Consider the following 25293-nt stretch of genomic DNA (forward strand, 5'->3'; position numbering starts at 1 on the left):
GACAGTTTTTATTCAAAAATTTGAAGGAAAAAAAAACATACACATACACACAATGTAATTTATACATGATGTCAAATTATCGTACAATTAGTATTTATAACATGTTAAACAAACCTTTAAAAGCTATAGTTATGCTTTGAAGGCCATTACGCTTATTCGGATAACCAATGAAAACATTTGTTTCTTTCATTGATAACCATTTAGATTTTCGTTTTAGTGATAACTATATACATTTTGCTTATTACTCAGATGTCCTAAAACTATAATGTTTTACGATAATTGTATAGGAAATAACTTTACTACAAATAACAGTGTGATATTTTGTATGTCATTTTACAATATTTGAAAAGATTATACGGATGGTCTCATTTTTATTTTTTAAATTCTCAAATGCGAGAAAGGTTTCCTGATAAGTATTGAAACAACGTGAAAACAATTCGTGCAAACAAGGAATAAAAAGAGTCCTATTTGAAAAAAATCTTATATTACACTCATAGAAACTACCTGTATAGATACATGAAACGTTCCGCAATTATGCAAGAGGGCACAGAACTCTGCTATGGCATACCAAGAAAATATTAAATACTTTTCATTTCTTATTAAATACTGATACGATTTAGACAAGAATGATACATCACAAAACTGAAAAAAAAAAACGCATTGAAAGCATTAATACTAGGCCAAAAATTTCCGAAATCTGGCTTTCAAAAAAATCCGTACTTAGATGAAACAAGCAGTCTGCGTTTCGAGATTCTGATTTTTGTTTTAAGCCGCGTGGTGCTCTTGAGCTCACTGTCACAGCCAGGAAGGGGGGGGGGGGGGGAAGAAGCCATGTTGTAGAGGGATATTATGGCGCGGGCCATATAGCCAGTGGCATCATTGCATGCACCTTCGGCTTCTGCTACGCAAGGCCATTCACATGAAACAAGTTACCTAACAATGTATTTCGGGCCGCCCGACGCATCCGTGTATCCCATCGGTGATATATCCAACATACGGAAAGTAGAAGCAGATGCGATCGAAATACAAAATAGAAAATTTCCGCGTTTTGCTTAAATCAGCGACAGAGCTTTTGACATTGTCGGGCAGCCACTTGTTTCATTCGGGTTGCCTTGAGTAGCAGAAGACAGAAGGCGACAACAATGATGTAATTGGCCAGGTGACGCGCCCCAATATTTCCTGTTCAGTAAAATGGCTTGTCCCTATCCGACTGCGGCGGTTTAAGCTAAAGAGCAACAAGCCCACAACACGCGGATTCAAGTTGGACCAAAACTTTGAGCAGTATTTACGAACTGAAAGCTTTTTTTTTTTTTAATATAATTTCTTATGTCTATTTATTCAATTGGTCGCGTGGGGAATTGCCATACTTTACAAAAGCTGGTTTTCCATTGCCTTAACACACACACACCAAAAAAAACTGGAGGTTGGTTAAACACATTCACTCAACGTGTTGACTCTTGACCTTGGGAGAAAAAAAACTGGATTATTTTCTAAACATCCGTTTTTTTTTTAAATTAAGATTTTTCCGACATTCGAAATTTTCTATTTTATTTTCCGGAATCTAGAAAGTAAAATTTCCGAAATTTCCCATCCCTAATTAATACTGTAGTACAGGCTTGGATCAAAATATGTCTCCTGTATGCTTGATACGAAAGTGTCCCAAAATTCACGCAAAAAGTACTTGTTACATTTTGACTTGAACTGAAAATGAGCCTTATCGCCGATTACATTTTGAGGGCTTCGTTAATCAACAAAATCGTTGCATTCGTAGTTCAGAAAATCGAATTAACGCCTTGGAATGCCAAATAGCGTAGAACTACAAGGAAAATGAACGCTATATGAACGAAAGTCAGCCAGATTCATTTAAAAAGGTCATGGAAAATTTCAACAGTGTGAATATGTGGAAGCTATTTACCCGATGTGTTGTTCCATGCATAACCGTATACTGTATAGTTTATGAATGAATAAATAAATAAATACAATCAAGTTTTAAGTATAAATATGTATTTTATGTCAAAATTAATTCTTGCGTGAAGTTTGGGACACTCATTATTAGCGTCCTTTCTAAAAGAATTCAGTGGTCTTCTCTGCTCACAATTTTTTCTCTCTTGGAATACCGTTAAAACCAGATTCTGAAAAACAGACAGCAGCTGTATAGCTCCAAAACCAAACGTGTCTCATCGAAGTGAAAAGCCTTAGTCATGATTTCACAACGAAAACAAAAGCTTTTTTTTTTAACATACAGAAAGAGGCATTTTGCAACGTCATTAATTTTGGTGCTAAGCCTAAAGTTCAGATCAGCGCTTGTTATACAAGGACTGTAAATATTTACATTACTAGCAACACTTGTACCTGAGTGAAAGTTCACAAAATTAGTAGAACATCCTGCAACCTGTTTCCCAGATGAACGCAATGCCTCAAGAATGGTCCATTCCTCCATCTCGATTAGTCTCCTCTTGTGTCTCTTGGAAATTAGATGACGTACGCCTTCGTTCCCTTCCTCCATTTCTATCTCTTCCCCAGCGGAACCAGTTCTGAATCCTTTCTTTTATTTCCTGGTCTGTTGCTTTCCTGGCTACTCCATTAAGACGCACAGCCCCTGAAATGAAAATAATTTGTGAAGTCAACAGAACAATACTAGATATACTACAAATAGAGCCAATAGATTACATCAATTCTTTATTATCCGTACTTCAGTAACGGTTTTAAAACACTTGAAATATGAACACGCAAACTTACTACAATGTTCTATGTAACAGACTGGCGTGACTGAAAATAAAACCATTGTCTTAATGATAGTTGATTTTAAAAAATTACGATTCTACACAATGAAATAAAATCTGAGCACTCACCACACAGAAATAGTAATTTAACAGCCTCACATCATAATATTTGGTTGTAATTAAGTAAAGAAGAGAGGTCAAAAACAAAAATGGGTAAAAATCATGAAGGAAATTTCAAACACTTTAAGTCAGAACATTGTATAAGCTATGCACGAATACTAGAGATAAGTCACAGTCTACGTAAACAACTGCAAGAATCACTGCTATGCTTTCTTCTCAGATATTGGCAAACTGAAGAAAATTCGTGTCAAAAAAAAAAAAAGTTAACTACGTTCAACGTTGATAACAGTTAATTTTTATTCCCAAACTCTGTATCAAGTTTTAATTATTTACAACATAAAAATTGATGATAGGTCATCGAGTTTTTTTTTTCTTTCTTTTAAGTGGTGGGTTTTAAGAGGGCTCTCGACGCCGAAATTAAATTGCACGCATGATTTTACAAATGATAGCGTAGTTAAAACTTCTCTGAATATTTTCCGTTGTTTGGAAGTTAGGAAATAAACTTTTTAACGCGAAAAAACAACTCATTCCTCGCTTTTTACATAACCAAAACATTCAGAGGAGTTGTAACTACGCTATCATTTGGAAAATCACATTGTTAAAAGAACAACAACTTGCAATTTTTCTCCTCTTTATAAGTTTATGAAATATTTAGGGAAACGTTTAAAATTTGCGGCAATTTAATTTCGGCGTCCAGAACGCTATTAACCTTTTTTTTAAAATTTGTTAAGTCGTATATATCATCTGCCCGCTTCTACTTGAAAACACATTTCCTTTTACACCAGGTTTGCTTACACACAATCTTCTGTACAGTAAATATCGCATAGGGCTACGTGAATATCCCCAAACCGAATCTTCCATCTCCAAATACAATACAACTGTCAGTTCTCATTTCACAACATTGCTCTCTTCCGCATTGAAGAAAATTATTGAAAATGTACAGAACTCCCAGCAGTGAAGGCCGGTCTCGCTACTCTTGTTCCTTCTGGCGGCCCAGGCTAGAAGAGGGTGATGAAATGCGAAAATGAGCTTCATTGATTTTGCAGATATGCCCTTTTAACATGAAATAATTCAAATATATTTCATCAACCTCTGCTCCTTACATAGTAGTATCATTGAATTTCCTTCAGTGAAATGAAAGGCGTCAACACAAGTCGACTAGTGCCACTGCATCAAATTTACGAGAAGTATCGAGATAAGGTAATATCCTACCTATTATTATTCTTGAAATGGTCAACTTCTCCAGGGATCTCTTTTTACATTTCCCAGTCCAATTGTACAAGACCGCTACTTCGTCAGTAAAAACTCTTCTTAATATGTTTCTCACGACGTGGCCAAGATTTCTCCCACCAAAAGTGCCAAGGTACGTTTCCTGAAACACAATTATGAAAATAAGAAAAGAAATGAAACACTTCCTTCACGTTGTAAGTCAAGCAATTACAATATACCACTAGTGGGTCTACAGACCAATGGTCTCACGTCAATTGCAATAGCTATTTAACATCTAAGGGTGGATTTCTATAACATTACTTACGCACTGACTAGGATGAGGATTGTTTAAAAGTGCAATTTTTGTTGCAAAGACATCATTTAAGGAATGAGACGGTTCAGCCGTCGCTTGAAAGCCCAAGTAATCTAGTTACTGTTTGGAGGTGTTTAGTCGATAACTAAGATGCAATTTTTCAGAATGAACTGTTTAGTAATCAAATAACTTCGTATTTTTGAAAAGATAAAACATTATTCACGGAGAATAACTGTTCACAGATGAATAAAGGATTATTTCGATCCCATTCTTGCGTACCGATACAATCATGATGATGTACGGCTCATGCATTGAATTTGAAAGCACACAGCACACGAATCGGTTGATCTCCCATGTTTAGGGTAGTTCGACACAAGGGATTGCCCATTGGCAACTGCTCTAAAGCTCTAATACTTTGTGGGAACTACTTATGAACAGGGAGTGCTCAAAGAACATCTCACACACACATCGCCGTTGTACTTAAGGTCGAAGTTGTAACGTAAGAGACGACGGTGTGGTTCATGTTGAATATTTTGAACCATGAATACGTGTCCGTGATAGAGTTTCGAATATGAAGGAAAAAGCCTCCTCTAGGCATTCCATCCGGTTAAATATTACCGGGGTTTGTTCTTCGTTAAGTGGACCATTGATTTGGTTTTTTTTTTTTTTTTTTTTTTTTTTTTAAGTTTCTAACCAAACTTACCGAGCAACACCTTTATTATCTGAACGTATAATTGTTTAGAAGCAGGGCTGCCACAAATAAACTACAATAGTGTGATCTACTTTGTGGGTACGAGTTTACACAATCTGGTACTTCAGTGTTTTCAAAGAAAAATGTTAAAAATTAAAATGTATTGCCTTGAACGAACTTTGAAAGTTGACGTGTTTTTAAGACGCGTAAACAATAAATAATGGGGTTCGGTAAACTTAATTCAACAATTCATGAACGTAGCACAAAACGAAAGGTTAAAGTCCTAGACACGTTTACACATTAAATTCATCTCTAGGTATTATTTTTAATTTGCCAAATTCTCCGTTATTCTAATGGGATTTTATTTTAATAAAAGAAATTTGAGGCCCTATTCCCTTGGTTTCAAATCTTTTAGGTATCCTTCCACCCAGCCCCCGATTTCTTTAACTTATTCTTAAATTCACTCTACTAATTAATTAAATGAAGTCCTATTCAGTATTTCAAACGTACTGAATTGGCCTCTCTTCATTGAAGGGTGGGGGCTCCTTTCGCCGGTAGGATCCCTTGAAGAATCCACATTCGATTTTTATTCTTTCTTTTTAATCAACTTTGGGTTAACACGGGACAAGGAAGGGTGTAAGATAAAAATGACGGGCAGTTTAGTTGCAGGTCTGTTTCTGCCTACTGCACTGTTACCTTACATGAGTACGTCTTATTACGACTTCTTCCCTTCATCCACAGTTGCCTAAAATCCAAAAATAAATTTTGACTCTGGATTCTGTGAGCCCCCCTCCCAAGGAAAAACTAGAAATATCTTCCTACATAAACAATTTGCGATATTCCGGAATGAATAAAGTATCTAAAATTGGCAAGATGTTCATTAAAGTAAACAGCTTGAATGATATTTAATTTGTCTCCTTAATTCAATTTTTAAATATTGATGTACGGAAACAAAATTAGCGTAAAAATGCAAATATACTATTATTTAGAACACAAGCTTACCAGCGTCGTTGCATTGTCACGTACTTGAAGCCATTCCTCCAAGTTTAACACGTCAACTACTGATGTACATGGAATTGCGCAGTTTTCCGGTAAGTTCACTTTTGCAGGCGATGTAGAATTTGCCGTTTTTAATTGGTCCTTCAGTAAACAAACATCATTGCTTAAATCTATTAGCATATTTTTCATTTCTGCAAGGTGTCTTGCAACTACTGCAAAACCTAGAATGAAAACAAAATGGGAGAAAATTAATACTCAAATTTTTGTAATAATTACTTTCAAATATTATGTTCTTGTTGTGTTTAAACATGACGTGCATGAATTTTTGGATGAAAGAAAATACTTGTTAGAAAAGATAGGCGGTGGGAAGGGACAGTAGGCCGAAGCGCCAGAATACCATAAACACACCATTTGCTGTTTAAATTGGGAATAAGTGACCTAAGTATATCTAGGGTTGTTGTATTTTAAAATAAAAAGAAAAAGAGATAGTAAATAAATAAAATAAACCTTGAGTACAAAAGAAATAAGTAATTTTTAATTTACTCTCACTCACATCTTGGTAAATACTTGATTTTTACTGAAACCCTTGACATTAAGTTACGTCCAAAATCATGTGAATATGTTGGCCCTACGTCCAACCCCAGAAAATGTTTTCTTAAACAAAGGTACTGAGAAGTTAATAACATATATTTTAACATTGTAAATATTTAATGTAAAATAACATATAGTACAGTATTCATATATGTTAAAATTGTACTACGTTACTTTGTACTGCACGACTATTCTCTAAAAGTCGAAAGTAGAAGAAAAAAAGATAACTACGGGAAGTTTTATTTCTCCAGATATTTAAGTGATTTTTATTATCCTCCAGTGTTTATATACTTATCAAGTGTGTCTCTTTGTTTTAATTACACTATTACATTCTTGTAATACCTACCAACTAGGTCAGCCTATATTCAGATCAAGCTGAAAAAACAGGAAAATGCCTACCTAATGTAGATACGTGTTAATTTGCTTGAACTGGCATGTACCACAACTACTTTTAACAATTAAAACTTTAGAAGGGATTTTTCGAACAGAGCTATGTCTTTCATCAGGCATGAAGCAAAAGAAACTCAGGGAAATCTAAATTAAGATTAAAGGAAACGGACTATTTACATGGAGTCACCAGCGTGTCATTGTGCCAGCCAATATAATTGAGTTTGTACCCAGACTTCCAGAAGAGCAAATGCATCCTTATTCTGCACATTCTTTAATATTAGACAACAAACCATAGTGGGTGGTTTCAGGGTTTCAGAATTACAAAATATCTTCTAAAGCCTTTGTAATTCTTAAACCTCATATCATTCACTCATGGTTGGTTGTCTGATGTTAGATCATGTGCAGAATAAGATGGATATGCTCTTTTGGAGGCGTGGGTACATAATTGCAATTTCATTGCCATGAATAATGGGAATGCTTTGTAATTCAGCTTCTGTTCAGGCAAAATAAAATGGTGGAGAAACGTGAGAACAAATCTGTCACTTCATGAACTGTTACTTCATTAAAGTTCTGAGGGTGGTTGGAATCCAAAGTTATTCATTCGGTCCTGCGTTGCATAGCTGCGATGGTTAAAACGAACGTATAACTCGAAATTTTAATATTATGTAAACAACACGAAAAAAATAAAATTTTGGCAAAAATGCAATATTAAAATCAATCAAAGTAACTTACTGCACGAGCATTCTGAAACTGGACGACTGTGGATAGGTCGAGTTCGAAATTATTCTTGATGTTCCGCCTTCTAACAGCTGATTGTCAGGTGATGTATTTCCATCTGAACTTGGTCGACCTTCTGTAACTTCTGCTGAGAAAAAAAAAAATAAATAAAAAAAATAAACTCAAATGAAAACTTTCGCAGATTATTCAAAATATTAAGATCATATTCACCGTCATACATTAAAAAATACGCTTTTTGGAACAGGGCCGCAAAGAACAGGTAGATTCTTTTAACATTTCAAACGACCTCTACTTTCAAAGCAGTTTGTTGAATCATGCCGATTTTCACATTCAACTCAGATATCGTAAATATTTAATTTTTTGTACGAACTCTGGTCCCAATCAGTTCCTACAAGTACACGTGGCAGCCATTTTTTTTAAGAATTATTCTAAGTTTCACACTCAACCAACATATTGTACTGCAACTATCAATTTTTGGGCAAAATTTGGTTCCGAAACGTTCGTAATTGCGGCACTCATGTTTTTTTAGACAATTAAATGCCAACTATTTTGGACTTTTTTTGATGGATCATTGTGATTATCTTGGTTAACTCACATATTACAAACACCCCAGCCAAATTTGGTTCTGTCTGGGTAATATTCGTGGAAATTAGTATTTTTTTTTTTTTGTTTGAATGCCCGCCATTTTAAAATTTGCCATCCGATCATTCTGGCTAATGAACTTATCCGGATTAAAAGTGTTGGACACAAAGTATGAGTATACTAATTATATTATCTAAAATATTTTACAAACCGACTTTTGAGCCAAGTTTGGTTTTAACCCGTTTCAAAATTGTGGCAGCTATGTCGTTCACAAGCAAAGTTTTTGTGTCCGGATGTGATCAAAGAAACTGTCTAGAAATTTTCCGGAATTTCAGACATGAAAGTATCTGCAATAGGTATATTCCTGAAGAAATCTGCCTATTGGCATACAATGAATAATGTTTACAATTTCAGCAGCTTTAAATTTCAGTTCCACTCTGCTTTTCTATAGTTGTATCTACGTTAACGCAGCTTGAAATGACACGAAGATTCGTTTCGTCAATGTATGCATATAGGGAAACAAACTCAATTTTAAAAATAATACAGGGTGTCTACTAAAATTCCAAAATGAAATTCCGTGACCTTTTCTTTACCAAATCACACAATTTCCTAACATTCTCAAGAGCAAATTTGGGTACAAATTAGGCTGAATTTTCATCCATGCGATAGAAATGTACTTTACTAGCAATTTGGTAGCATCTAAAGCCGACCATAGACATTTTCGGTGATGAATTTTGACGTTTTATAAAACAAAATTTTCCAATCTGTACTTACATTTGCAGTTTTAAAAAAATCGTGACCCAAAAACTAAAGTTCGTGACTTTCGTGACCGATAGACACCCTGTAATAAAGTGTGGACTCTGCACGGAACGACTCTGAGTGAACTTGTATACCACTTTGGAATATTATTCACTAAAAGCAAACATATATGACGAAAGCAATTTTATTTATTCCCAAAAATACCTTACTTGACAAGATGCAATTTGTAACAAGACCTTCCTCAGACGCACTGACTTGTCACGTAAGGGTGTACGTTTTTTAAATAGCATTGCTTTGGTCTTTTTTTTTTTTTTGTGCCAATACTCTGTATGGTGCAGATATTTATTTTAAAGAGTGAAAACTATGTGACAGGACCGGGGATAAACCCTGGTACATTTTAGATACCCTTACAATGCACTTCCAACTGCACAAATCAGTCACGCTGCACAGGTAAAAAAGGAAAGACTTATCGTCAAAATTGAATATTTGATCACAAACGGCAGGAAACTGCACCCTGTCTGCAACTGTGCTCAAATCTAACTAGTATGAAGGTTATTTTAACATTAGACCTCGCGATAAATCTGTAAAAATGTTATTCGGATTCATTTTTCGAGTATTCCTTTGCACCCTCCACCCCCGCCCCCTCCCTTTCTTTGATTTAGCCTCCCTCCCGTCCACACAGATAGCCTGGAATCTCCAAAGTGTGTGTGCACATTTCTAAGGTTGTTCTAACAGAAGACAGTGCATTAAATTTGTGTTTAATAAAAAATTATTGTTTTTCATACATTTTTGTCCTTTCAGACCAGGGTTTCACCCTGCTGTCCGATTTACTTCCCCAACGAGCCTGACCTGTACTTTGAACAATAAACAATCTGTAAAAATTTCATTCGAATCAGTTTATGCATTCGGCAGAACACACAAACAACACAATGGCCGGCACTAATTAAGAGAATATAAAGAATACACACCTGCATCACATGAAGCTGGTTCTGATGGTAATGAACGAGGCGGTGAAGGTAAACTTAGTGATGAATTCCTGTAATTCGTACGACATTGCCCTCTTACATAAAATTCATCCTCACTATCATCATCATCATCACTAATTAATCTACTCGGACGCTTTTTCTTCCTCTGAGGTCCCCCTGTAATTTCGTTATCAGTTTCTAGATTCGATTCATCCTGGGCTTGTACCAGCTTTCTTCTTGCCTTGAGTAGGTCATCTGAAAAATAAATTTGAGTCACTTTATGTAAAAACACCCAAAACGGTATGAAGACGGTAATGAAATTCAGAGGTGTGAAAAACGTTTGAAATACTTTCAAGTGTTTCGTTATCAGAACAAATATGATACTACAGTGTTCATATTTTCAGAGCTGGGGACTAAATTCAGGTGTCGATCGCTGCCGAATTTGGATATTCGACGTCTTTAAAAGGTTAGATTAAGTTTGATAACAAGCTGGAGCTTCTCTGTATAACAATAAAGCAATTTTACTTGTGAATCAAAAATAAAGTAAACATTCGGCACAATTTGACACCTTGAAATGGTTTTGTTGAATGTTTGAAATCAGCCAGTAGTCCGCACACCCTCTGTGGAGCACTGGCTTTTGGTTATATTTGCTGCTTTTCCCATATGTTGGTGTCCATGACGAGTACATTAACAGTTGTCATGGGCGCAAGCTCTGAAAAACTCTCATTTGCGCTCAGGTTTACACATGACCTGCGAGCACTACAGTGCGCTTAAAGCTTAAACATGGCCGAAATGTGGCATCGGTCAAATCGCTTCATTTTTACAAATGTTGTAGACAATGACGAGTACATTAAAAGTCACTGGCGCAAGCTCTGAAAACTCATATGTGCGCGCTACATCGCGCTCGAGTTTACATGTGGCTGAAGTGTAAATCACTTGATTTTCACATATGTTGTAGCGATCGACACCTGGAAGCTCTGAAAACTCATATGCGCGCGCTACAGCACGCTCGTGTTCATGTAAACTTCAGTTGGAATAAGATTGTTTTCACATATGTTGTAGAGCTTGTCGAGTTTAAAAATCATTTAACAAGAAAGCCAACCTGGCCGGCGAAGGCCTACAAAAAACAAAGCGATTTGACCTAAACCATATTTCGGCCATATGTAAACTTGAGGCGCTGGAACGCGCGCATATGAATTTTCCAGAGCTTGCGCCCATGACAACTTTTGATGTAGTCGTCATGGGCTGCAACGTATGTGAAAATCAGACAATTTAAGCGGAAGCCACTGCTACATAAGGGGTGTGCACTTTTGTGGAAGCACCAGAAAACCCAAAACACATTAGTTGTATACGAGACTAGTGCAGCCATCTAACATTGCGGCTGTTCCTTCACACACATCTTGCTTTCTTTGCTTTGTACTTTTCCTTTCTATCGACTTTCTAGTGTCCCGTTTTAAAACACGTCCACGACTTTCTGCAGCCGTAGACTCTTTTTGAAAATTTTCAATGATCTTTCACAATCATCGTGTGTAGGGGAAGGTTCGCCGAAGGATGGTATCTCACAGACAAGTCAATACGGCGAGTGATACCATCCTTAGGCGAAACTCCCCTCCACACACACACACACATACACGGTGATTGTGAATTTAAGGCTTTGTTCATGAGGAAGAACATTGACACTTTTCAAACAGAGTTTACGGCTACAGAAAGTCGTGGACGTTTTGAAACGGGAGACCAGAAACTTCGATAGAAAGGAAAAGTAAAAAAAACAAAGAAAGCAACAATTCATATATATAACAAAGAAACACACACTAACGTAAGTTTCCAAGACATACAAGGAGACAACTCGATGAGACTTGTTATATCTGCATTTTGTTCGCTCATCCTGACTAAACGAATTTGAACGCAAAACGATTAATTGAAACGGGTATAATTCCCTATTACACTCGACTGGAAACTAATTAAAATCGAAAAGTAGCCTATTTAATGTGACTTATAGGAATATGCTTTTACTCTAAGTATTAGCTGAGTCAATATACATTCACTTTTCCATCCAGCAAGAGATTTCAACTCCATAACACTTTAAACAATTGTATCCGTTACGATTTTTTCCTGCTTCGTGGAAATCACTTCACTTATACCTTGAATATCTATGGTAATCACAGAGTATTGAAAGAGTTTTATTGTTAAATGTATAGGAGGCATTCCATACGAATTCACCAGAGGCATGTTGCTTCATAGTCACAGATTTGATTGATATTTATATTACTGAACGCTAGTGTTATATAGGTAACAGAAATGCAATATGAAATTATTCTAACAGATACTGCAGAAAATACAGGGTGTTCAAAAAAATGATGAATCTTCCCAAATTGCTCGTTTCTTTTGGGAAATCACTCTTAAACGATCAGCTAACTGTTTCACATGGCATTTCAGCTCTTTCCCATACATATCAGGGAAAGTATTTTCTCAAATCCTAACTTACGCGCAACAGGTAATTTCATTCCTTGCTTTCGCTGTGACAGTCTGTGTTGCAGAGAAGTATTTGGGACACCAAATCAATGTATCAAATGTCATGTGAAGCAGTTAGCTGATCGCTTAATGGCATTATCATAATAAGAATACCTGAAGCTAGTTTGCTTATTTGAAGAACCAAATATGAAAGCATCACCATTTGTTGTTTGAAGTGTATACGGGCACTACGAGCCGAGAAAAAGCCTGGGACGGTGTGATCTGATACACCCTGTATACATGTTACTTTAAAATTTCTGCATAATTCCTGAAATGGGTTAAGTGAAATAACATCTGAGGTTTGAAAACATTTCTTTCAGTTTCAAACAGTGATCAGTTCTTTGAAAATAAAACGTTTACTTTCCTTTAAATGGGTGAATATGCAACTGAGGTAAACTGTATGGCGTTTTATTCTTCAAATGTGATTTTCTGTTATATAAAAGTAAAGCGTTGACTTTCATTTATATATCTACAGAATACTTCAAAAGTGCTGTAATATACAAGAAATTGGTAAAACTGAATTTGTGGTAAAAATGTGTGAGAACAAAATTTTTACAATTTTAAACATTATGTTCACTTCAGTATATATTAAGTAATTCCGAGGTTCCCAACATAGTTTCGTTGGGGTGAAAGTCCGTGGCCATAGGAAAAATTGTTGAATATGCATCTCAACTAAAAGATCATAAGAATAAAAGTTTAGCAGTTTCAAGCGTAGGTTTTAATTAAAGCGGGTTGCAGAACATTTTAGATACCGTATTTACGCGAGTCTAAAACGTCCTCAAATGTGAGACAAAAAAAAAACTACTCGGCATTGACTTTTAAGAATGAAAAAGATAAATAAACATGTGAAAACACAATGAAAATTTTTCGTCTTCCATTTTGTTTCCAATTTCCGGATAAAACAATTTCCCATTTTTCGCAAAATGTGGGTATTCCTAGTACACATTTTTCACAGAATCATGACTAATGAGATTAGCTATCTCCGTCAAAACTCAATCGTTTTCTGCTGTGAATTGGGCCTTACTGACAGTGCAAAATGTAGGCCTAAACTTGCAAACTCGAATGTAAGACACACCTCAATTTTGGGGCTGAAAAATAATTAAAAATGTGCGTTTTAGGATTGCGTAAATACGGTATTTGAAAACGAAGGGAGGACAGGAGGATAAGATGGTCATTTCTTGAACATGGATAAGAATATTGCACTTTGTTAGTAGAATATATAAAGAAAGCATGGTTCATGCAAGTTGGTGCCCTAGCACACTACGTCTTGCTCATACTAAACTACTTGAACACTAGGTTTCAGCCAAACTGTATTGATCGTCAAGGAGCCCGAGGCTTACTTTGAGTTCGATGAACTACGCTTTCTGGGAGTACGGTTAATCTATGTTGTAATTCAGCATATAGATTCCCGACAGGGCTCATCTTGCACGAAAACAAAGGATATATAAGGGAAGCAATTTGCCCAAATTGTCCCCCCCCCTATTTTCATTCTTTACCATTCCACTTCAAAACATGGGTAGAATTCAACAGAGGGCACATTGAACAAATGTGCTCTCATCTATGATACGGGACTTTTTGGACACCCTGTAAACAAACTTCATATTTCTTTGCTTCTTGAAACTATTGTCATCCCTTAAAAATTTTACCCTTATACGTATAGCTTTACTACGAACTTTTATATTTACCTATCATCCTCCGCAACAAAATCTACTTTTTCTTTTCTTGACACTCACCCTCTTTAAATTAAACCTTTTTCAGGCTGTTACTTCGTAATGAACAATTTAATTCAGTCTCATTTTTCATTACAACCTTACGTGCCCATTGACGAGTGTCACATCAGGAGGCAAGTAAAAGTCTTGAAGTCTAAAATACCAATTAATCTATAAAGAAATCTTACTTCCAGTAGTGACAGCAATGCAATAGTGTTGATTATCCGCATTAATTGAGACCACGGTTACGCATCTAATTAAGAATGCGTTTGTTTAGCAAAGAAAGGCACTACAGTGCATTGTTACTTTTCTTATAATACGTCAAGCTTGAAAAAGTGATGGCAACCTTCAAAGCCTTCAAGTATTAATTTAGACTATCATGTTTACGTTGATCCAAGGAAAATATATAAAGGAGAAAATGTCTGAACAGTGATCAGTAGGAATGATGCTTGCTTCAATTCGTTATTTCTGATCACTGTTCAGATGATGTATGTCAATGAAATATTGACCCACCACCCATCATGACTATGACTCACTGTGATCCACCATCCACCATGACCCACTTCAACAAACCATGACCCAATATGTCCCACTTCCCAACGTGACGCAATCTGACCCACTACCCATCCAAACCCATCGTAATCAACTTTAACCCATGATCCACGTCCTCCTGTCCACTGACTAAAGAGTTTACACTTGCAATTAAACAATGCTGTGAAATTATCACTAATCGGAGTTTGAATTTCTACGGTTAATCGCTCAAGCACCGCTCTGTTACAATAAGGTGGATCTGAACTTTACAATATAAAATGGTAAAGTGTTTGTCATGGGTAAAATTACGATGAATTTGAAATATTATATATAATTATTTCCTTGCTGAATTACAAATACTTTTCAGTGGAAAATGGGATGAAATTTGAAAGTCTCAAATCAAGGTATAGTGGACCAAAGTAAATGTGAATAAAGATGTAAAGTTTTCCATATAATTAAGTATACAGTGAAAACTTAAGACTTCCATGTAATTAAACTTGAAGTACAAATTTTCTCGCAACCTTATAGCGTCCACGGCGTGCCTTGTGCTGTGAAGGATCCATATAATAAACATAAGATTCAAAAATTATTATATTAGAAAGTAGTGGATATATGATACCACTGCTTTCTAATTAATTGAGACTATTTTTTGTGTCTCAATTAATAATTGTATCTTACTTTTTCTCAACTAATATCGATCGTTTTTGATTAGTTTTACAGATCAATCCCCTACCAATTTCCCATATATGAAAAGTCTCCTCCATAGAAGAGAAATTTAAAAAACTGCTAGAACACGTTCTGTTTATTTTTAATAAAGGGTTAATATACTGAATTTCACTCCCTAAGTTGAACGACTTGTGAGATACTCAATTTTTCGTAAAAACTTGGACCTCCTCTTCCCCTTTACTACACGTATTATAATAAAAGCGATATGATAACATCCCAGTTGAGATTAGGGTCTAACTATTTACCAAAATTCATTTCATTTGGCTTTGCCATTTGTCCGTGATCATCACTCACACTTAGTTACATTTGCTTTTATGTAATAATTCATGTATTACAGTTGATTCAAAAATGTATTTTTTTTTCAGGAGTTAGCTTCTCTAAAAACTCACAGGCTGTATGTCGAAAGCGAGGTAGTAAGTCCTATTGTTGTTACAACAGTTACAAATATCAATATCTAAAATACCTGAAGTTCTTTTTTCACATAGATATACTCATCTCAGATAAGTAAACAGAAAAAAATGAAAAATGAATAAAATGGATGCCTTGAAAGTGAAACACAGGCACATTCACCAGTGTTCAGAAGATGCTGTCTACTATGGACTGAATAGAGTGAGTCAGTCGGTCTGAGTGTGTCGGTGAGTCAGAGTGGGTCACGTTCTGCTGACCACGACCCACTGACCCGCTCACAAATCTTGACCCACTGACCCATGTGAATGTTCCATTTTCTAAATTAAAACATTCTGATTTGCTCAGTGATGATATTAATGTATATTAAGTAAGCAAAGCTTGTAACATGTAAAATGTCACAAACATTATCACAAAGACATACTGGAAGTGAAAATACAAGTATTGATAAATTACTTTCTTATTAGAAAAAGTTTCTTCAATTTACACACAGTATGAAAGATTATAAGTTACTTTGAATAAAACCGTCAGTAATAGAACTTAATTTTTTGACCAATAATTATGTAGTAATGTTTGCACTAAATTATTTTGAGAACATCTTACATCATTTACTTCAATTATTTTAACCCCAGCCAAAAACAAAAAAATAATTAAGGAGGAAAATAAGTGATTGAACAATGGGGAAGAGTTGTACCTAAACACATGAAATTACTCGTACTTTTAAAGAAGCTCGAAAGCAGTTGACTGTACCAGTAAATATATCAGCACCATCTTCCTGTCTTTACCCAAGAATGAAAAATTAAAATTACCCTTACCAATTTCAACCTAGAGATTACAAATGTTCAGAAAAGGAAGTTCATATCTCATTTAAGGGTTTGATTGTGCCGACGTTTTAAAGTTATTTGCCTTTCTCATTGTTAAAACATGCCATACACCATGAATGAGCTCGGTATTCCGTTTTGTAGGCACTCCGTTCGAACTTTTTATTTAAAAAAAAAAAAAATACCGTCAACCAGAGCCCTAACTAGAGATTTCGGCGCCCGGGGTGAAGTAGAATTCGGCACCCAGTACAGACACCTTACCAAGCTTTCTTTTTTTTTTTTTACATAAGAAAAGCAGCTTTTGTTATTATGCTACAATGAATTTTTATTAAGCTGCTTAAAAGAGCATTACAACAGCCAAAAGCGATCACTATGTATTCTTTTACAAATAAGAGCTGCTTTCAAGAGGTTTATTTTGGAATTTTTGTTAAACTTGACAAAACTCCCTTTGGTTCTATACAAATCCATTTGGAGAACAGTTATGGAAACTTACAGTACAACTATTTGCAATATTTCATACTATCGGTAAGAAATGATATTTCAGTACAGTAGAAACTATGTGCTTTTAAAATGTTCGAAATGAATTATAGCATTAATTTCCAGTAATAATTGTAAACTTTTGTAATTTTATTCTGTAGGTAAATAGAATTTTAATTTCAATTCTTTTACGATAAAAAAAATATTTTGTGAAATGTAATGGACATTTAGAAGGAGCCTTCTTTGCGAATTTCTCAATATTGATCTATGGAGCTAAAGAATATGTTTAATGTTGTATTTCAAATCCAAAATATAGTTCGCTACAACATTTTGAAATAATAGTAATTACTTAATCTCTTAATCAATAGAAGTTCTGAATTTAAGGTTGCTTATTATTAATTAACATATTAAAAATACACTAATACACGTACACACATATATATTATATATGTGTATACGTTTGGTATGTGTGCTGATAGAAAAAACACAAAACTAGATACGTATGCACAAAAGAAAATATTCTGGCGATACAAGTGGTTGATGGAGAAATCATTCCAACAAATTTCTTCAATTGGAAGCATTTCATATAGTCTATCAAAGGAATAAAAAAAATACACTGGTAGTGATCAGTCTTTGGAAAAGAGAAAATTCGCTGACTCCTTTTTTACAACTGCTTGAAGTTCGAAAGTGTTATTGTTCCTCTTGTTTACTTATATTTTTAATATTCCCGCGCAAACAGCAACTTGCATGTTCTCTCGTGTCTCTTCACTCCTTTCATTTTTGTATCTTCATTCTCAAGAAATATTAATCCCATTGGGTAGGAAAGCATGGTTAAGTAAGCAAACTCATCACCACCAACGTATTTTAGACTCTGACTGTTTCTGATTTTGAAAACGCTCTTCAGTATATCATTACTTAGCACCTTATATATATCACATCGTTATTAAAAATCATATACAGCAATAACTTTCTTTAAGTACATGTAACAATTCCCAACTCCGATTTTGATCAAATTTGGCAGGTAGATATTACACATGAAATAAATGAATACGTATTTTCTTTTTACGGAAAAAACAGTTTTAGGGTGCAGAAGCCCCAACCCAGAATTTTGAAAGTTGGCGCTCGAAAAGAAAGAAGAAGTGGACCGAAGTAAATGAAATTATGCATAGATATCGTAGAATTAAAACGAAGAAATACGTATTTCGTATTTTCTTAAAAAAATAAAAATAAAAAAAAACATAAAATAGGTGGGTGGGGCACAGACCTTTCCAAACCTTTGATTACAAAATATCAAAAGTGCGAATAAGTATATATTAGAAGTGCCTAAAGGATAAGGAGAATTACTACAACATTTCGTGTAAGGACAATAGGCAAAAAAAAAAAAAAAAAAAGCGAACACATGTTTTTAGTTTCTGCGGAAAAACAGTGTTGGGCCAAGGCCCCTCCGAAGAAAGTAAATATTACAGCAGAAGCGCAAGAAGGAGTGGACCGAACCGAATGAAATTGTGTGTAGATATTGTATATGTAAAATAAAGCAATTCGTGTTTCCCAAGTGTCCCGTACTGATTTGTTTCAAATTAGCACATCGAACAGTAAACAGCAAATAAATCGGCACATGCTTTTATTTATGGGGAAAACACTGTAAGGGTCAAAGGCGCACCCCGAAATACTATAAAATACGCTATATGTAGAAAAAAAACTAGTGTGAAAATAGTGAAATTTTAGCAATAGATAGATGACCTAAAAGTAGCAATCAATACAGTGAATTTCGAGTGTTTCGTGTTTCTGCCCTCAAAAGTTCAAGTTCAAAGACTGAAGTTAGCGCCCCCTAGCTACTTGCGAAACACGTATTGCCTTATTTTACATATACAAGATCTATGTATAATTTCATTCGCTTCGGTCCACTCCTTCCTGCGCTTCTGCTTTATTATGTACTTTTGTAGGAGAGGACCTTGGCATCCACACAGTTTTTCCGTACAAACTACAAAACACGGGTTAGCTTATTTTTGTGTATCGTTTCTTAACATACTTTCGTTGAGTTCTCTATGTAATTTAGGCACTTCGAAAGTATACTCATAAGCACTTTTCATATTTCGTAATCAAATATTTGGAAGGATCTTTGCCCCATCCATTTATTTCTTTGTTTCAGGAAAATACGAAACAAGTATTCCCTCATTTTACATCTACTAGGTACAATACCTGTGTACAATTTCATTCACTTCGGTCCACTTCATACTGCGTTCGGGCGTCAACTTCCGAAATATTGGATATGGGCTTTGGTCCCCAATAATTGTTTCTCCTCCACAGAAAATTATAAAAGAAAAAAAAACACGTATTCGTGTATTTTATGTGTGGTATCTAAATGCCAAATTTTATCAAAGTCGAAGTGTTACAGTTGTATCAAATTGTATCAAAACCGACAACAACATTGATTTAATAGGCCATCAATACTTTTAAAATCATTTCTAGCACTTTTTCTTTCTTTTTGCTCGTTCGGCGCTTTTTAGCCATCAGCGCCTGGGACGACCGCCCCGCGCGCCCCTTCTTGCTATGGCTCTGCTGGAAACGGATCCGAGGTTTAAGGAAACTAGTATAAAACGATTGACAATTTTCTTATAAATGGATATAAAACATTTTTAAACTTCTGCCAGTAACTTTCGGCTTTTATTATGTGAAAGTGGCCCAAAGACGCCCAATACTGCTTGTAAAAGTATTTAACATCCCACACGATTAATATGTATGATAATAGTTGAAACAACGTATTATAATAATTATTTGTAGATAGTCACATGTATTCTATGTACAAGCTAAAAAACATTGTAACTTTTTTCTTATCGTCTTGTATATTACTATATAAAATATTCTGTCAGTTTTTTTGTTATTTTTAAATCATTGTTTGATTCCTTCATTCATGTTGTTTCTTCTAGCTTCCGAAACCGTGATAAATCTCTCTATCTGCAAACAGAACAAAGTGCATGCACAAGCCAATGGTTAGCACAGCTGCCAACTGCGAAATGAGAATTTCCGGTGGTCCAACGCGCCTTGATGTATATAGAACTATACGCTCGACAAGCTATACGCTCGCGACTGTCGCGCACCTGCCGATGAAACCCTGAACTGCAGTTATACAAAAAAAAGTTATCTCAGCACCGTTGGGACCACCAACGTCAATTTTCAAAGTTGATTTCTACGCACTAGTGGTGGTGAGAGGAGACCGTCTAACACGGTTTCCCACTGGACGACCATATAGTGTCGCCTGATCGACCAGGTCGCCTGATGGAATGTAAATCGCCAATGTATGGTCGTTCCATCGGTATCGGGATATATATATATATATATATATATATATATATATATATATATATATATATATATATATATATATATATATATATATATATATATATATATATTTCAATTTTAAATCCCAAACTTCGATATTTAATGAAAAACAGACGATAATTAAAATATCAGTGTATATAATAGTCAGCGTTTCCAGTTATTTGATTTGTCGACCGCGAATGCCCCGACTTTTCCAGGTCACTATTTGCACAATTCCAGAACTTTAAAAAAAAAAAGTTCTATTTTTCCGAGCAGAAGTTGATTATACAAGTACAGTTGTATCTGCACATGTGTAGTCGGCGTTAAAATGCCGTTACATCTAATTTAAAGTGGAAATATGAAACCTGTGGCTCGTCGCAAGACGAATTAAAAAAAAACCCTGCTGTAGCAAAATAACGCTATACAAACGGTTTGAGTAATATAAATCCGTACTTCAAATTGCGCGAATTTCCCATATCAGTGGGAACGCTGATTGAACTTTTTATGGAGGACGAAACAGGGGCGGGGATATTTTCCTGCATACCTGAACTTTATTTACACATTTAAACAAGATAGAGGCTATAATAGGGTCTAAATATGTGAGTCCATTAGTGTTATGGGTGGTTAGGAAGAAATATAATGAAAAATCATACCACCTGTTTTAATTAATTTAACAAACACGAGATATGTCTTAATGCCATTTTACACTAGATAAATTACTACATTAACTACAAAAAGGGGCCGACCAGTGCTATTTGTCAGGTACCATCTCACCATTTGCCTGCTAGGACAGAGAAACTCTGGAAAACCCGGTTAGGATCGCCGGCCGTAGGAATCGAACTCATGATCTCCCGAATAGGAATTCAACAGAGCTAACTAGCATGGTCTTTATTTCTGTTTTCGTGAACTTAAGGTGTACGCAAAAACGGGGATTTTTCTAATATATATATATATATTCCCCAGCAACCCTACAGTACTTTTCTTATTACTCATTAAGCTTACAGTCGTGGAGCAAATTGTGAGTTTCAGGTTACTAGTATTCTATAGGAGATATATTCAATTTTGAGGACACTGAATCCCATTTCTAATGTTTTCTTTTTCGGGAAGAAGTGAGATTTTCTAAGAATGCCCAAACCCTCTTCAAAACCTAGACAAAGGTAAAATTAAAAAAAAAAAGCATTTCTTGCATAGAAATAGGCTTAAACGGTTTTGATACAAACCAACCAAGCTTTCTCAAATTTTAAGATGGATTAACCAAACAAATTTACCTTTTTATTTATTTAGTGAGCTGTTGTGTAAAAGTTCATTTCTAATTCATACGTATCTCACAGTTAGGTTTGTGGAGAATTCAGATAAGAAAATAATTCTATATTTTGCAGCATGTCCATTTAATTAAAAATTGTTCTTGCAAAACAATTATTTTTTAAATTCATTTATAACTGTGTGAAATACGAACATTATTATTCTCTAATGTGGAGATTGCTAATCTTACATACTTCCTATCATCCCATTTCTGGCGTACTCACGTATCTCAATTTTCTAACACGCGAACCTCGTCCTTATCGACGCACATGTTCAGCTCATTTGGTATGTGGATTGTTGACAAATATCAAAGTGAACTGTAGTACTGGTTCTGTAGTGAATTTAATACATCATGTATCTCACGTGATAATACAGCACAGGGTGGCGAGCGGGAGATGTTTCTGAAATTCCCTGACCAATTTAAGGTTTTGTAACCTGGAATACCCCTGTAAAAACTCCCCCCCCCCCTGTGTGTGACATTAAATATGGTATTTCATTTAGCGCAAGGCCCAAAACGTTACTATAACCATTCCTCATATCATCATTATACAATTTTTTATGCAATATAACCTAACTTTATCTAACATGAAGTCTGTATCGAGAACCAGATAACGTAACTGCCGAATTTACGGCAATTGTGTACATTGCAATCTTCATTAGTTCTATCGTACGACACGCTTAGTAGCTACTCAATTCCACCAATGTACTTGAAAATGGGCCGTTAACAATCAGCGGTAATTGTTACGATTAGTAACTTACACAGTGTTGCTTATGCTGCTATTATCTCTCTCTCTCTCTTTTGATTACTAATTATGACTAGAATAAAAAAAAATCAATAAATGCACTTGGAGGAAAAATCACCCCCGTGTTAAGAGCGCGCATTGCATGCCCAATCACTCCCTACAAGGAACTTTGTTTTTTGTCTCACAGGGTTGGTATATTATTAGAATGTAGCCGATTGGGTAATATTTGACGTGAGCCGCTTCGGAGTTTGTGCAAAAGTTGGGGGCCAAATTTAGCAAAAATAGAAAGATTTACAGGAGAAATGTGTTAATAGCACTGAATCGTAATTCAACTGTCAGTGAATTGTGAGAAAAATTTAAACGAATTTAGCGAGAAATAAGAGAAACAAATGAAAGTGAATCGCGATATAGCCGTGAATAAGTACCTAAATGGCCTAATCTTGCATATCGTGCGATATTTCAATATTAAATTTCGTGCTTATGTATGTGGGAAGAGAGACTGAGCAGTTGTACAAATCATGAAGGTAAATAGGAAATAGTAAAAGAACCAAAACCTAACCTATCCTAACATAACTTTGAAAGGAAATGACAAAATATGTAAAGAAAATAACACAATTGTCGTCGTAAAAACTGGCCCACAACTTGTGCACAATTGCTACCACTTCTCTCATACAATGTTACTTATGGTACAAATCAATGTTATTTTGGTTACTAATAATGTTAAGATCAGAAAACCCGAAGAACAAACCTCAATAAAGGCACCTGTGGGGGGAGGGGGGTTAAGAGCATGCCATATACGCGGTACCGATACCGGTACTTCCAAACAGTGTTATTTGGTTATTACTTATGTCCATAATCCTACACAGATCCATAATTTCATTGTGGAAGGAAAGGAATGTGTTAAAAGCGCACAAACACGTCCGTCACCTTGCCGCGTCTCCGCCCTCTAAGGACCTACCCTTATAAGACACTTAATCATCTTCTCTCGTTCACAGAGTTGGCTGTGGTAATCAAATAAAGGTAGATCATTTTAACTGGCAACTCCAATCGCTGAAAAGCCTCACGCCAACTAGCGTTGTACAAGGGTGAGAAGAGGCTAATGTAAACTAACACCAAATTGGTAGTCACTGATGCTTGCACGGTTGTGGACATAATTAATAACGAAATAGCGCTATTTGGGAGTAGCGGGACTGTGTATAGCGCGCTCGTAACACGGGAGTACCTCCCCCCAGCCTTTTTAAGGTTTGTTCTTTGGGTTTTCTGTTCTGCACATTTATTAGCAACCAAAATAACACTGAATTGTATCATAAGCTACATATATGAGAGAAGTGGCTAATGTAAAATATTACCAGAATTGCTCCTTCCGTCATACAGCATTACTATGGTAGGCCTACAAATCATCGTTATTATGTTGATAGTAATGTTCACAATGCTAAAAAGGGTGATGAAGAGGATGTGTGTTTGAGTACAAGGGCACATAAACGTTTTTGGCAATGTGACCTTGCACTAAAAACTCCACACACTATCTCCTTTTTGGTTATAGTTAAGGAGCCGTACTTCCCGTTTAGGGAAGGATGAGAAACGCCATACTTTCAGGAATTATTCATTGACTATCTAGGATGTTAAAAAGTAGGTAATAGACTGAGCTCTTGCCCTTGTACTTAGGGTGTTTTTCTAGGCATATATGTTTTTTATATCGTATGCACGGGAGATGGAAAGTAAAGCTGTCCTTAACTATTACCTCCTTTTTTAACTGTGGACGTTGCTAGCAACGAAATAACGATAATTTGCACAATAGCCAACGCTGTCTTTTGCGCGCAAGGACACATTGCCGAAATTAGGTGTGCCCTTGTACTCATATATACACACACTGCATACCACCCTTTTTAGCACTATGCACATCACTAGCAATGAAATAACGATGATTTGCACCATAGCAGACGATGCGCGACAGAAGCTAATCTGACCTATTATCGCATTTTTTTTAAGATACCGTACTCAAAAAACCAAACCTGTTCCGAAATTACTTGGTACAATCGCGTTAACGGCGTATATATCGTGTGCAGCTCACGGTAAAGTTTTACTGACACCATTTGTGTTTATTTTACCACTTCTGAAACAAACTCACATAAATTTAACGAACCTATGTGGAAGGAGGACCAGCTAACGCAACGCTTCCCACATTGCTCTACCCGTTTTTAAATTTACGTACACCTATTATGGGCAATCATATATCAATAGAATTACCTGCCGCTTTGTTTATAATCCTAGCGAACACAACACGGGATTTTATGTACGCCGAAAGTTTTGATTGCGTATTGAACTACAACCACTTATTATATATAAGTTAGGCATGCTACTGAACATATCTACAATGACATGAAATAATTACAAAATTGCATGAAAACTTACCGAAATCCAGCAAACGGAATCCTGCTGGGCGCAATCTTCGTACATACACTACACACTATGGCGGACTTCTGGCGGTTCGCCTGATGCACTCTGGGTAGGAATCACTCCTGCCTCCTACCGTCCACAGTATGAACTAGACGTGAAAATCTGGTAATTTCAACATGAAAAATATCATATCTAAATTACGTAATTGTGTTTTCTTCTGTTTTAATATTTGTTTTACTTTCCATTAATACATATTTTATATATATAAAA

At 35.6% G+C, this 25293-nt stretch overlaps 1 protein-coding gene across 1 annotated transcript; it reads right to left on the reverse strand.

Moving 5' to 3' along the window:
• On the reverse strand, positions 1 to 25194 carry LOC145671385 (uncharacterized). Its single transcript, XM_081740479.1, has 6 exons — positions 25039 to 25194; positions 10084 to 10335; positions 7769 to 7898; positions 6059 to 6276; positions 4056 to 4215; positions 1 to 2599 (listed from the first exon to the last, which is right to left on the reverse strand). The coding sequence occupies exons 4-6, from the start codon at positions 6242 to 6244 to the stop codon at positions 2418 to 2420; spliced, it is 528 nt and encodes a 175-aa protein (XP_081596605.1). The 5' UTR covers positions 6245 to 6276; positions 7769 to 7898; positions 10084 to 10335; positions 25039 to 25194; the 3' UTR covers positions 1 to 2417.
• Between the last annotated feature and the right edge of the window lie 99 nt (positions 25195 to 25293).

The sequence above is a fragment of the Thermobia domestica genome, chromosome 15 (genome assembly GCF_964235325.1).
Source record: "Thermobia domestica chromosome 15, izTheDome1.hap1.1, whole genome shotgun sequence".
NCBI lineage: Eukaryota > Metazoa > Arthropoda > Insecta > Zygentoma > Lepismatidae > Thermobia > Thermobia domestica.